Here is a 14,568-nt window from a genome sequence, read left to right on the forward strand (position 1 = left end):
GCTCATCTCCCTGTGATGCTGAGATAGGAGACCATGTGAGAGCTGAGCTGACACTGGGCAGGGTCACGTCAGCCCTCCAGGGCAGAGTGGTCTGCAGAGGGGGCAGAGCAGGTGGGACCGGCGGGATGGAGGGAGAGGCTCACTCCCCAGAGTAAGCTGCCACAGAAAGGAGTGAGCTTGCTGTCACTGGAGGTGTGCAAGCAGAGGCTCTACGTTCATAACCAGCACGTTAAACCTTTCAGCTTGTAGAGTGCTTTCCCAAACACCTCTCCTCTAATCCTTCAGAAGCAGACTTCTGAAAGGGAAGTTCCCTCTGTGTGCTTGTTTCCTCGTGACAAACAAAAATCTGTCTTAAAAATGTGGTCAGGGATGTTGTGAGGGTCAAGTGAAATTCTGTATATAAAAGCAACTGGCATGCTTGGTGTTTTCCCTTTCTCTTGAGGAAAAACAATCAAAAGGGAACATTTATTGAGTTTGTTCTATGTACCCAGAACTTTTCATATATTCCATTTTATAGTCACAATAACCCCCTGAGATAGGCAATATGATCCCCATTTTATAGGTGAAGAAACTGAAGCTAATGCAAAGGGACTTGCTGCAGGTCACACAGTGAATCACTGGTAGAAGCAGGATTAGAGGCCAGCTCTGTCCTTAGAGACCAGTTCTTCCACTTCCCCACAGTACCTCCTTCAGATGACCAAGAGAACTCACTAGAGAGAGAGACAACCTCCTTCTGGGTCTGGGCACAGGCTGTTTTCTCTGCTAGAGACAATTTTCTTCCACTCCCTTCCCTTCACCTACCTAATTCTACCCATCTTTCTCTACTCAGTATAAAGGTGCCTTCCCTGGGGACCCTTCCCTCACCCCTAACTGGGTTTAGTGCCCCTTTTATGAACTCCCTAATGCTTTGTACTTCCCCCATGGGAGCCCTGCCAAGTTGTCAGCTCCAGGAAGGCAGGGTCTGACTGTTTTGTTTACTGCCTGGCACAGAGAAGGCCCACAATAAGTATTTGTTAAATACATTTCCTTGACCTTAAATGGGTATGAATTGAGCATCTGCTACAGGCTGGATCCTGCACTGTCCAGGAGGAAGGGGAGCTATTAAATAGAGTGGTCACAGAAGACCTCTCCAAAAGGTGACAGATTTCCAATTGCTCCTCCAGATCCACTTCCCACCTCCCTTACCTTCTGCTTTGTGCCCAGGGGAGGCTGACCCTCATCAATGGGCTCCCCTCCTCTCTAGATTCCCTAGGGCTTGGCCAATGGGAAGCACCAGCAGGAAATCACCAGAGACAGGGTGGAGTGATGAGAGGGAGGTAGAGTTATGATGCCCTCCCTCTGCATCTCTGTGGGATGAACGGAATTCCTTGACCAAAGGCTCCTTTTAGTTGTCCTTCCCTGTATAGTTATTTTGTCCAGGTCCTAGTAATCTCCCTACCCTAGCCCCTTCAGTCTCTGGAGCAGTGAAGGCTCTCTGCTGTTGCTAGTCACGTGGTACTGCTCTATTCCCTTTCGGAGACCCTAAACATTAACTACATCTTTGTAAATTATTCCATTATTAGACTCTCCTCAAATTACCGTATTTGAGGGCTGCCATCTGTGTCTTGTGATACCGTCAGGAAAAAACTTAGCAAGTTTTAAGAAAGGAAAGGGTTGCATGGCCGATGTGCGCAAGAGAGAAAGCGATACAGTCCATAAAGGAGGGGCTAACACGAAACAGGCAGGGGCTAGATCAACGTAGCCATATGGACGGGTGGATGGAAAGATTAGTTGAATGAATGAATGAAAGCACACATGTATACGTGCATGCATTCAAGAATGAGAAAACGAGTTAAAGAAGGAACGAAAGAACGGGATGTGCTGTGAGCCACACCCAGCGAGGTGCATTTCCCGACGCTATCTGAACTCTCTATTCGGCAGGATGCTGGAGGACCCCGAGCCCGAAGAGTTGGAGCCAGACTCCGAGGCACCGTGCGCAGGAACGTGCCACGCACAGCGCGTCCTGCAGACCCTCAATGCATACCGGCGAAACGGCACTCTCACCGACGTGGTGCTGCGCGCCGGAGGCCGCGACTTCCCCTGCCACCGCGCCGCGCTCAGCGCCGGCAGCGCCTACTTCCGCAGTCTGTTTGCGGCCGCGCGACCGGAGCGCGGCCCAGCCGTGGTGCCCGTAGCACCGGAGAGGCCGGACGCCGGACCAGGCTCAGGTCCCGCGGGGGCGGCGGCGGCCGCAGCGCTGGCGGTGGTACTCGACTACGTGTACGGCGCGGGCGTGCGGCTGCGTGCGGAGGACGAGGCGGCCGCGGTGCTGGCACTGGCCGAGCGACTGGGCGTAGCGGGCCTGCGCGAGGCCTGCGTGCGCTTTCTCGAGGGCCGCCTGCGCGCCGCCAATAGCCTCGCGTTGCGCCGCGTAGCGGCCGCTTTCTCGCTCGCCTCTCTGGCGGAGCGCTGCAGCCGTGTGCTGCGCCAGGCCTTCTCTGAGGTGGCGCGGCACCCCGACTTCCTGGAGCTGCCGCCTGATGAGGTGGCAGCGCTGCTGGCCGACCCGGCGCTGGGAGTGGCGCGGGAGGAGGCGGTGTTCGAGGCGGCCATGCGCTGGGTGCGCCACGACGCGCCAGCACGCCGCGGGCAGCTGCGGCGGCTGCTGGAGCATGTGCGCTTGCCGCTGCTGGCGCCAGCCTACTTCCTGGAGAAGGTGGAGGCTGACGAGCTGCTGCAGGCCTGTGGCGAGTGCCGCCCGCTGCTGTTTGAGGCCCGCGCCTGCTTCATCCTGGGCCGTGAGGCCGGTGCGCTGCGGGCCCGGCCGCGGAGGTACAGCCCGCTACCGCTTGCCTCCTGCCTTCTGTTATTCCCACGTTTTTCACCCATTCACTCCTTCATCATCCCTCATCCAGTCACTTAATTGTGCCTCTTGAATGATTTGTGAATGAATTAGATAGGAAACCAGTGGCCAACAGGTTTGGAAATGATGGGGTCAGAAGTCTGAGGAGTCAGTAAGAGGGAAGAGCACTTCACTGGAAGGGGGAGTGGCTCGGTTCAATGAAAAGTAGATGGATTTAAGAGATAGATATAGGAGGAGGGGGCAACAGAATTAGTAGTCATGTTGGATATCAGTGAAGTGAAGAGAGCAGGTTAGGGTCAAACAGACCTTGAATCCCAGCTCTCTCGCTTACTGGCTGCATGACTTTGGGCAAGCCACAGTCTATGACCCTCAATTTCCCCTTCTGTAAAAGGAATAAGCCCTACCTAATAGCACTATCACAAGGATGAAAGAAACGATTTTTCTAAGTTGGAGTAAGGGCTCTGTAAAAATTCTTTTCCTGTAACTTAGAGGTCAGTAGGGAAAAGATTAGGCACCCTCTTCCCATCAGTAGCCAGAGAGAAGCAGAAGGCACGGAAGGGCAGCAGAATCCTACAGCGTGGTCAGTGAAAAGGTGGGAAGGGGCCGCAACTTGGGTATGTATCAACGGGCATTGGGCTTATCCCCACTCCAGATTCATGGACTTAGCTGAAGTGATCGTGGTCATCGGCGGCTGCGACCGCAAGGGACTCCTGAAGCTGCCTTTCGCCGATGCCTACCACCCAGCAAGCCGACGCTGGACCCCGCTGCCCAGTCTGCCCGGCTACACGCGCTCAGAGTTTGCAGCTTGTGCCCTCCGCAATGATGTCTACGTCTCTGGTGAGGGCGGGGCTGCAGCAGGAGACCCGTGGCATTGGTTCACCACCACCGCACTTCTTTCCACACTCATTGTTCTTTCCTCCAGCTGGAAGGCAGGATTACAACTGTAAATTTCTTGACACGGTGTTTTTTAAAGTTATTGGCTAAAGTGTTTTATCCCTGGTGATATCCCTGAGAGCCAATCCCCGGTGTGGCTGCGTCCTTTATTCAGCTATGTCAGCTTCAATTCATATTAACTTTAATCACTTCATTTTCTCTAGCCCACTCTATGCTGGATATTATGCTAAGTGGTTTGCATTCATCATCTCATTTAATAACCCCTACAACCCTAATTAAGTATGGATTTTTTGTCCCCCTTCTACAGATGAGAAAATAGGCTCAATGAGGTTAAGAATTTTTCCCTTTCTCAAAAATGGTAAAGCTAGGATAGGAAAGCAGATCTGTTTGATGCCAACAAACTATGCACTCCCAAAGTTTCAGGTCAGGGAGACAGACAGATAAATAAAACATAGTCTTTGCCTAATTTAGGGAGTCAGGCCGAGAGACTCAATTTGACCATCAGGAAGATGTGAACTCTCAAGAGTCCCCAACTGACCTGGAAGCATAGGAAAGGATCAGTTAAATCCCACTCAAGGAATCTGGCCCACCTTCATGGAAGGGGTAACTTGTCAGATAATACCTGAAGGGAAGTCACAGGGAACAACAGAGGGAAAAGCATGTAGTCACAAACATGCAGAAAGGTTCCTGGCACTCAGGGGCTTGGAAGCACAGGCTGAGTGTATCTGGGAGAGATGGTGAAGCTTGTGCAGTTGAAGCAGGGAGATGAGCTGGAGAGGCCCCAGAGACCATCTAGGCTACGTGTTACCATTGGACAGCCTACCCAAGGTCACCAGTGGTCTCTGAATGACTATGCAAGGCCTCTGCTTGGTGCCATTGACAATACACAGAGTCAGGGGCTACAGATTTTGGTTTCAGGCTGAGAGATGTAGACAGGGATTGTTCCGGGGAAGGCTGCTTCTGAGAGGCGAGTCCCTTGTTCAGGTCCAAAGAGAAGCCAGACACAGGGAGAAGGAGTCCACAGCATACAGACATCCCTAGCGCCTGGCCCATGGGGTGGATTATTTTATTCACCAGCACCAATGCTGGGCTTTGGGGACAGAAGCTCTGATTCTGTTACTTTCTGGCAATGAAAGGGCATGTGACCTCAGCAGATCATTTCTGGTCTCTAATCTCCCTCTGAGTTTCCTGTCTGTAAACTGGGTATAATCCCAACACCTCATGGAGGGATGAAAACAGAAATGAAATCATGAATGTGAAGACAAAAAGAAAGTAGGTTTATGGGTTCCCCCACCCATCCAAAATGCAGGAGGCTCTGCTTTCCCCCTCCCTCTCCACACTCCCCTCACATTTCTGACACTGGTCTTGCACACCTATCACATACTTTCCTTTGGTAGAGTTCTAGGTACCCATGTTTTTGCTTCCCTGAGTGGAGAGTCTGGCGAGACTACAACCACAAGGCACCCATGGAAATCAGCTCTTTCTCCTTCAATCTGTCAGGCTCTCCCCTCAAGAGTCCCTGCCCATTGTCCTGATACAGACCTTCCCACCACTCACTTAAAGCACACTCTGTAAGTCACCCCAGAGTTTCATAACACCCCAGGAGGAAGCACTCCCTGCTGTCTAGTCTTAACCAGTCCTCTGGATTTGGGGGCCCATATTTCTAGCATTTCACGGGTTGGGAACACCAAAGGGTCTTCGGCAAAAACAGCTGCTTTTCTCTTCCTAGGAGGCCATATCAACAGTCGTGACGTGTGGATGTTTAGCTCCCATCTGAACACCTGGATCAAGGTGGCCTCACTGCACAAGGGCAGGTGGAGGCACAAGATGGCAGTTGTGCAGGGGCAGGTAGGGATGCACTGTGGCTGCTGCCCTGAGGCCCAAGGTGCAAAGCAAATATGCACATCCAAGGGGAAGGCCCTCTAAGACCTCCTACTTTGTAAGAAGGGATCAGAGGCCCCAAATAAGAAAGGGACTTGCCCAAGGTCACATAATGCTAATTATAGAAATAACAGCAGTTTCTGTAATAGTGCAGCCTAGTGGTCAAGGGTGTGGGCTCTGGGGCCCAACAGCTGAAGTCTGAATTTTGGCTCTGCCACTTAAAAAAAAATCCCACCATCCCCCTTGCTAATTATTTTTGTAAGCTACATCCTGATTTCAGAGAATCGATTAAGTCAGGAGGTAAACAATAAATTACTAGCTATTATTATTAGGCCCCACTTGGTGCTGGTATTTTACAGCGCTAATCTGCATTCATTACCCATCTCCTGACCGGTTACACCAGAGGAAACTGCTCAGGGAGGTTCAGTAACTTGTGGAGGTCGTATGGGAGGTGGCAGCGCTGGGTTGGCCCCCGGGTCTGTGTGGGCCCTAACTGGAGTGCAGATACAGCCCATAGCTGTGGAGCCTGGACCCAAACGGCCCTTGACTGCAGGCACCCCGCCACTGTGCTCACTCGTAGTTATATGCGGTGGGAGGCTTCGATGGCCTGCAGCGCCTGCGCAGTGTGGAGCGCTACGACCCTTTCTCCAACACCTGGGCTGCCTCGGCGCCCCTCCCGGAGGCCGTGAGCTCAGCCGCAGTGGCACTGTGCGCAGGCCAGCTCTACGTGATCGGGGGTGCGGGCCAGGACGGTGTCAACACCGACAAGGTGGGCGTGGGCCCCGGGAATCCCCAGGGGCGGAGAGGACCCTAGGCCAGGCGCCGATTTGGGTACTGTCGTGTTCTCGTCCATTTTCTCCCTTAATCCTGTCGTCCCCATGTTTCAGGCATGGAATTGAATTCCGAGATGACCCCCAAGGTCACAGTGAGTCAGCAGCACAGCTGGACTAGAGTGTTTGTGCTGCTGCCATATGGGTTTCACAGATTGTAAAGATTAACTGAGGGGAGGGGAGGGGAGGGGTGGGATTAGTTAAAATGGTTTTCCTCCATTCAAAAAACAATATACTCAGTATTGAAAACTTAAAGTAGTAAAAGGAAAACCACCCATCATCTCACCACCTAAGGAATAACTGCTATTAATACTTGGTCCATTGCCTTTCAATCTTCTGAATCAACTTTTGCTTTTCCATTTTAGTTTTATATATTTATGTTCTTACAGATAGTAAAACTTTGCATTCTTTTTATTCTTCACATTTAAGTATGAGCATTATCCATATATTGAGAAACTCCTCACACCACCATTTCAGTTTCTGTGTTTAAATTAATCCTTGTCATGGCAGTTTCCTCCTGCCCCTTGTAACTTCAAAGCGTTGTGGTCCTGGAATCTGAATCTAGCCCAGTCATTACCTCTCCTTACTCCTTAACTCTATCTATTCCTTCAGCAAACCGTGTTGGCAGGTAGTATGAGGCCTGTCCCATTAACACGGTCCCCCATAGCAGTGATTTGCTGTATGTTCTGAGGGTCTCCAAGGACAGTTTGAGGAAACAGGGAGTGAAGGTGAGCCAGCCTCATATTGAGGTGCAGTAGGAGCCCTTGAAAGTTGTGAAGGGCAGTGGGAACATCTGCGGCTGGGAGGCCTGTGGACAGTTATAGGAATGTAGGGAAATCTAGCTGAAGGCTGGTCATGACCTCAGAGCACCGGGAAGAGAGGAAGGTTGACATTCTATGAAGCCAGGAATCTGTCTCCATGACCTGCTCAGAGAACCCTCTATAGCACTGATCAGACGGTACCTCCATCCCCTGAGATGCACACATCTCCAAGCTTGGCATAAGGTGCTCAGATGATTAATCTTATATGAAGCAGACTGTTCTCCATGAAAGGAGATGGAGAACCAGAGGAGGTGTTAAGGAGGCGGTGGCATTGAGCTGGACCTTGAAAAGAGGCTTTCAACAAAGGAGTCCCGGGGCTGGGGACAGAAAGTGGGATTAGACTGAGAGTGCTGGCAGACAGGAATGGTGGGTCAGTCTCCTCTACCCTCCCAGATGCTGGCTCAGGTCTTGTAGACATCAACGAATGTGTTCAATGAATTCCCCCCATAGAGGTGTAGGCACAGGGCAGGTTGGGGGATGAGACTTTACCACCATCCTCCCACCCCTCAGGTGCAGTGCTTTGACCCCAAGGAGGACCGGTGGAGCCTGCGGTCACCAGCACCCTTTTCACAGCGGTGTCTCGAGGCTGTCTCCTTCGAGGATACCATCTATGTGGTAGGGGGCCTTATGAACAAAATCTTCACCTACAAACCTGGCACAGATGTCTGGGGAGAGGCAGCTGTCCTCCCCAGCCCTGTGGTAAGTAGAGGCTCCTTGGTACCATCCCTGGCACCGGTTCTCACACTCCTAAGGTGCCTGAATCTTGGAGGCAGTGAGCCTTGTGACTGGCTCCATGCTGGGTGGTTTTACACAGTTCTCTAGTTCTGTCCTCACAATGATAGCCAACCAGATAACACATTTGTTCACATTCATAGGTGAGGTAAGGCCCAGGTCTGAGGTCTATGCAAAGGCAGAGCCTAGAACCTCAGTTCCAAATGTAGCTTTATGTATGGGGTTTGGGCTAAATGACCCTGCGATCTCTCCTCACCCTAAAAGCTACCAGCTGGTAACCCCCTGTAGGGAGTTGGGGAAGGAACTCTCAGAGTTCCCCTGTCCTTGTGATGTCAGAGAGGGGAGGCCCAGGCCCCCTTGGCAGCGCTCCACCCCTTCTATCCCCTTCTCCTGAAATTCCAAAAAGCCTATTTAGGAATATGGTTGGATTGGTAGTCCCTTTCAATTCTAACCTTTGGTGATCCTAGGAACCTGAGATCCTGAGATGGTGGAGGCTGTTATTGTTACTAGAGTGTTTACTGTGTACCTGGCACTATGTAAAATGCTTTACATGCTTAACCCCATTAACTGCCAAGGTAATGCTATGGATTAGTCTTCTCATTTTGCAGATGGGGAAACTGAGGCCCAGAGAGGCTAAGTGACTTTCTAAAGCCATTCACTCAGTAAGAGGTTAAAGCCAGACCTTGACCTCAGATCTGTCCAATTTCTTGCCTCCCTGACAATCCAGATTGGATGTTCTGTGGGTCAAGTTTCTATTATCTGGCCATGGCCAGCTAGGGACAAGGAGTCCCAGGCTAGACCTCACAGTTGACTATCTTTCTGTTGTTCATCCAGGAGAGTTGCGGCATGACTTTGTGTGATGGGAAGGTCCACATCCTTGGCGGGAGGGATGATCGTGGGGAAAGCACCGATAGTGTTTTCATCTTCGACCCCAGCAGTGGACAGCTGGAGACCCAGGAATCTTTACAGCGCTGTACCAGCTCTCATGGCTGCGTCACCATTGTCCAGAGCCTGGGGAGGTGACTTGGATGACCTGAGTCAGGAGGCAGAAATGGCAAGAGGACTGAGGTGCCCCCCTCTACCCCTATCATGGCACTGCCATGTAAATAGCCCGTATTTATTGCCCCCTTTTTGTGTTCAAATAAATCCTTGTTTAAGGGTTGTGTTCCAGCTCAAGTCTGTTTTGTCTGGAGAAGCAATACCCAACAGCTGCTCCCTGCTTTTACTCTTCAAGAGCATTTTCAAACATCACCTCATTTATCTTCATAAGGATATTGTGGGCATATAAAAAAATTCCAAAATATTTCATGCATAAAATAACTACACAGATAAACATATATATATATATGTGTGTGTGTATATACATGTTTTAGTATGGCTTAATAGTAAAATAAATATCTATGTTCCCACCACCTATCTTAAGAGCATTTCGAATGTCCTGTAGATCCCTGTGTGTCCATTCGGAAACACACCCTGTCCCATGCTCCTCCCACTGGTAATCAACTACCCTTACATTTGAGATTATCGGTGTTTTCTTTTTTTAGTGAGTTATTACTATCCCAGTTTTATAGATAAGAAACTGCCTTAAAAAATGAAAATAGTCCAAAGCCACATATTTCATAAGTGGAAGAGTCTATGGCTCTTCCAATTTCACAAAACTTCAGAATCTGAGGCACTTCCAGTGAGGATTGCTCTCTAAACCACCATCTCTGATCCAAACACCAAGTAATGAGAGATAAGTAAAGAAACACAGAGAACTAGAAAGACAAAGACATATGCTAGTAAACAAGCAAACGTGCCCGAAGACCAGAAACAAAAGAACTATAAAACCATGGAAGGGCCAAAGCCCCAGCTCTGGTGTTTAGACTGTAGAATAAAGGGACAGCAAAACAGGTTCAAACAAGCCTCGCTGCTAGAAGCCAAAGCCAGGGCCGAGGTGGGGTTCTCCAACTTGTGAAAGAGGGTGAAACAAACAGAACAAGAACAGTTGTGGAACCCTGAGCAGCCACATCATCAGGGTCATAGCAAGTCCAGGTCTCAGGAAACCCAACCACCCCTACTCTGCACCAGGACCTGTGAAGTGTCTAATGCCCATGAGCCCGATGCCATTATAAACACCCGCTTCTGGCCTGGGATCCCAGAGGGAGCAACATAAAACTACTGAATAGTGGGGGATGAGCTCAGAGCAGAAAGCAGTAAAAGAACCCAGAACAGAAACCCAGCAGTTCAGGTTCCGTGGCTGTGGCTCTGAGGTTAGGACCCAGATGTAGGGCTCCCCCTCATTTGCATTCCAACTGTCTTTTCAAAAGGACCTATCATCTGTTCCTCCCATCTCCCTAGAGCACGAGCCCGGCCCCACACGCCTTCCCATTTCTAAAGCCCCAGGCCTTGTCTGCCGGATGTCTCCAGCTGGGGCTGGCCCATCAAGGCCCAGCACAAAGGCCCTAGTCCCAACAGAGATCCGATCTGCCGATTAGCCCAGATTAGGGAGCCCATGACCATCTGGACACAGTTGATAATGGCAGAAGGGGGAGGATGGGGTGGAGGCCTGGTCCCTCTGAGCCTGTTTACCCACACCCCACGGGTAACTTCCAGGACAAAGCCTAGAGGCTGCCTTCCAGGTAACAGCCCAACTGGAAAAGATGGGGGCAAAACCAGCGCAAGCTCTCCCTGAGAAATGGGCATCTCATCCAGCATAGACACTTCCTATGTCCCAGGCAGAGCTTCATCTCCTGCAAACCAATCCTGCTGCCACTGTATCCCCTCGAGCTAACCATTCACCAATGTATCAAGCTCCTTTGTGCATGTCTCATTTCCTCCTTTGTCTGGGCAGACCTTACACCTCTCTTCACCCCGACGCCCCTCCCAGAGTTGACCACTCTACGGTCCCTTCCTTTTCTGCTGCTCCTCTTCTACACCTGTCTATATATAGTCAAGCCTTTTATGTCTTGTCTCTAGTCTTCCCTGACACACCCATCAGATGTCGTTTGAGGCAGAAAAGGCATTTCATCCGTCTCCCAATGTCCAGCACAAGTATCCTACTGAATACACTAAACAGTTTCCTGGATTTCTATTTGATAATACCTGTAAGAGAGGTAGTATTGCCCCCTTTCCAAATGAGGAAACAGCTATGAAGTGACTTGTCCAAGTTCACGTGGCTAGTGTTCAAACCCAGGTCCATCGAGCTCCAAAACCTGCTCTCTCCATGCCTCACCCAAGGTCTACTAATCTGAATGCTAGTGTGAGAAAATAAACTGGGTGCAACACAGAAGTGTATAAAAGTAGGAGATACCATCAGCTCCATCACAGGAAACCCCAACCTAATGGGTACAATTTTGTCCCTGCCTTTAGGGATCTCTAATCCAATGAGGGGAGACGTTGCATATCCCTGACAAGTGAAGCTCACAGTAACACAAGCAAAAGGTGTTACGTGTTTTAATCTAAAACTACTAGTAAGACTGAGACCATATGTGGGGGGTCTCCCTGGCTCCTAATCAACTGCTCTTTTGACCACCAGCAATCTCCTGAGTGGGAAGCCAGAGCACAATCCTGAGCACTGTTGCCTCCTAAGTTTTACCATCTTCTCCAGCTGAGGATGTAGACTTACTAACTCTTGGTGTATCAGGATCCACTGGACACAAATTTAGTTTTACAACTTCTTTTCTGAGCAATTCTATTTGAAAGGATTGATATTTTATAACTATTATTCTTTATGTTCTCCCAAAGACCAAGGAGAAAATTTATTTTTAAAAAAATTGAATAAAACTCATTCTATCTTACAAATCATATCCATATTTTAAAACTTTTCTGAGACTAGAGCAAGAAATGTTTATTTGGTGCAAAAGTTATATTTTGACTAGTGCATTTCCTAATTTAACGTATATGGACAGTTTAATTGAACACCATAAGTACATGGAGCTTTGAATAGGGCATGAGATTTTGTTGGTTTGTTCAGGTTAGTGTGATGCTCCGATAGATTCCAGTGATTTAAACAGTGAATAAAAAAGAATTTGCAAAGCCCACTTGGGGGAATGGGGAGAAAGGGGGAAATACTCAAAACCTCCACCTCCCCATTTGGAGTATTCCTGATACACTCAACAGGCCGAGCCCTCAATCTTGGGGTTTGCCCGTGACACTTATCCCTGCGAAGAATAGGCTAAACTTAAAATGAGGCCTAAGTGCCACGCCCAGAGAACCTCTTTTGCTGCTCACGTGTGGCCTAAGCCAACACAGCAAGGAACTCACTGCCCTCCTCCCCTCTACGTGGACTTCGCTCCCAGGGGTATAAACCTCCCTGGCAACATGGGACAGAAATCCTGGGATGGGCTGGGACTCGGTATCAAGGGACTGAGAAAACCTTCTTGACCAAAAGGGAGAAGAGAAATGAGACAAAATAAAGTGTCAGTGGCTGAGAGATTTCAACAGAGCCGGGAGGTTATACTGGAAGTTATTCTTACATATCATAGATATCCCTTTTAGTTTATGGTGCATTTGTGGCTAGAGGTGAGTACCTGAAACTGTAGAGCTGTGTTCCAGTAGCCAGATTTCTTGAAGATGATTGTATAATGAAATAGCTTTCACAATATGACTGTGATTATGAAATCCCTGTCTGATGCTTCTTCTAACTAACTAGAGTATGGACAGATGAGTAAAAAATATGGATAAAAAATAAATAGTAAGAACAAAGATTAAAAGAAATTGAGTAGGCGGGCCGCGGTGGCTCAGCGGGCAAAGTGCTTGCCTGCTATGCCGGAGGACCTCGGTTCGATTCCCGGCCCCAGCCCATGTAACAAAAACGGAGAAACAGAATACAATAAAACAAGAAAATGTTTAAAAATGTTTCCCTTTCTTCCTTCCTTCCTTCCTTCTATCCTTCCTTCCTTCTGTCTTTCCTTTAAAAAAAAAAAAAAAAAAAAAAAAGAAATTGAGTAGATTGAAATACTAGTGGTCACAATGAGAGGGTTATAGTATATGTATTTTTTCTTTAATTTTTTTTTGCTGGAGACAAAATGTTCAAAAAATGATCATGGTGATGAATACAAAACCATATGATAATACTGTGAGCCACTGATTGTATACCATGTATAGAATGTTTGTATGTTAAGGTTTGACAATAAAAATATTTTTAAAAATTCTACCATTTATAGGCATTAATTTATCTTAATATTTTATTTCGGTATGACTGCTGAATCACTATATTGATATTTCTTTTAGTCTCCAGTGTCTTGGAGCAGTTAAAGGAAAAACCTAAAATTGTGGAACTGAAACCTATACCAAACTCTTGAAATCTGTTTTATAATTGTTTCAATGTACTTTGAAGTTTACTGCTTTTTTATATATATTTCACAATAAAAAATGTTTATATTATTTGGGGAAAAGGATTTTCAGGTATTAGCATAAAAATATGGCTCTGGAGCTTTTGCACAATTCCTTAGCCCTCAGCTTTTTTCCTTTTTTAGCCTCTTCCAAGGGAAGTACAGAGAGAGGCAGATAAGGGAAGGATTCACAAAGGCCAACCTCAACTGAATTTTACTGGAATCAGTCACAGGGATGCAGAGGAAACAGCAGGTACAAAATTCCCAAATGGGGAGTGATGAGCTCTGGAAGCCCATGTTTAGTACTTTTCTCCAAGGGGGCTATAGATGGGATTCAGACAACACAAGGATAGGACTACAATCACTACTGCAGGTGGAGTTCCATCTAGTCTCACAGACCACAAGCTGCTCAGGGTATGGGCCTTTGCCTGGTGCCCTATGTGAGGCTAGAATACGGTTCCTGCAGGTACTGGCAATAGTCAACTTCAGCCAAGAGCCAGGAAGTCTTGAAGGAAAATTGTATCTCAGAATAAATGAGGTCTTTCTCCATCTCCAACAGCAGCTATGTCCAGGGAACAACTCAAACGCCTTTAAGGAAGCAGGTGCCCTGTGGCCCAGGCCTGGCTCTAAGAACAAAATCATTTGGTCAAGCAACGAGCATTTTAGATTCTCCCTCCCCACTTAAATCTTAAAAAAAAAAAAAAAACAAGACTATAGTGTCTAGGGAGATAATGGAGAATGTAGTTTTTGTGTTCAAATAAACACTGACCAACTCCCTGGAGCACAGTAAGTGCTGTACCAGTAGTTAAAGAGGAATTTAAGAAAATCAGCAAAGTCTCAATTGGAATATTGACACAAACAAGATAGGATACAAAGGGAGACAAAGAAATATCTTTGCCAGTTAGCTCCATACTTCAAACATATGGACCTTAACATGTGCTAAACATCACAAATATGATGTACAAACACCATACCTAACCTTCTGTTGGGTTAGAACTACTGGGTGGTCTAACCCAACAGAACACCCAGTAGGTTGTCTCTATGGAAGGAGGGAATTGCACCAACCAGATGCATCACCAGTAGGACGAGGCCACAGGTTGTACATTTCTTTGTTTTAGCCTCCAAAACATGACAGCTGTCACTAGAAAGTTTCTTCTTTGTGATAAATCAGAATCTAGTTTTCTCCATCAGTTTCACAGAATTTTCAGCTTGTCCTTTACTAGTTTCACCTGAGTAAACTAAAAGCACCCAAT

At 48.1% G+C, this 14,568-nt stretch overlaps 1 protein-coding gene across 1 annotated transcript; it reads left to right on the plus strand.

Annotated features, from left to right (window-relative positions):
- Nucleotides 1-1,865: 1,865 nt before the first annotated feature.
- Nucleotides 1,866-9,164, plus strand: KLHL35 (kelch like family member 35). The gene is made up of 6 exons (XM_077113555.1): nucleotides 1,866-2,811; nucleotides 3,495-3,679; nucleotides 5,466-5,584; nucleotides 6,198-6,386; nucleotides 7,779-7,967; nucleotides 8,835-9,164. The coding sequence occupies exons 1-6, from the start codon at nucleotides 1,922-1,924 to the stop codon at nucleotides 9,021-9,023; spliced, it is 1,761 nt and encodes a 586-aa protein (XP_076969670.1). The 5' UTR covers nucleotides 1,866-1,921; the 3' UTR covers nucleotides 9,024-9,164.
- Nucleotides 9,165-14,568: the final 5,404 nt, after the last annotated feature.

Source organism: Tamandua tetradactyla, chromosome 8 (assembly GCF_023851605.1).
Source record: "Tamandua tetradactyla isolate mTamTet1 chromosome 8, mTamTet1.pri, whole genome shotgun sequence".
Lineage (NCBI taxonomy): Eukaryota > Metazoa > Chordata > Mammalia > Pilosa > Myrmecophagidae > Tamandua > Tamandua tetradactyla.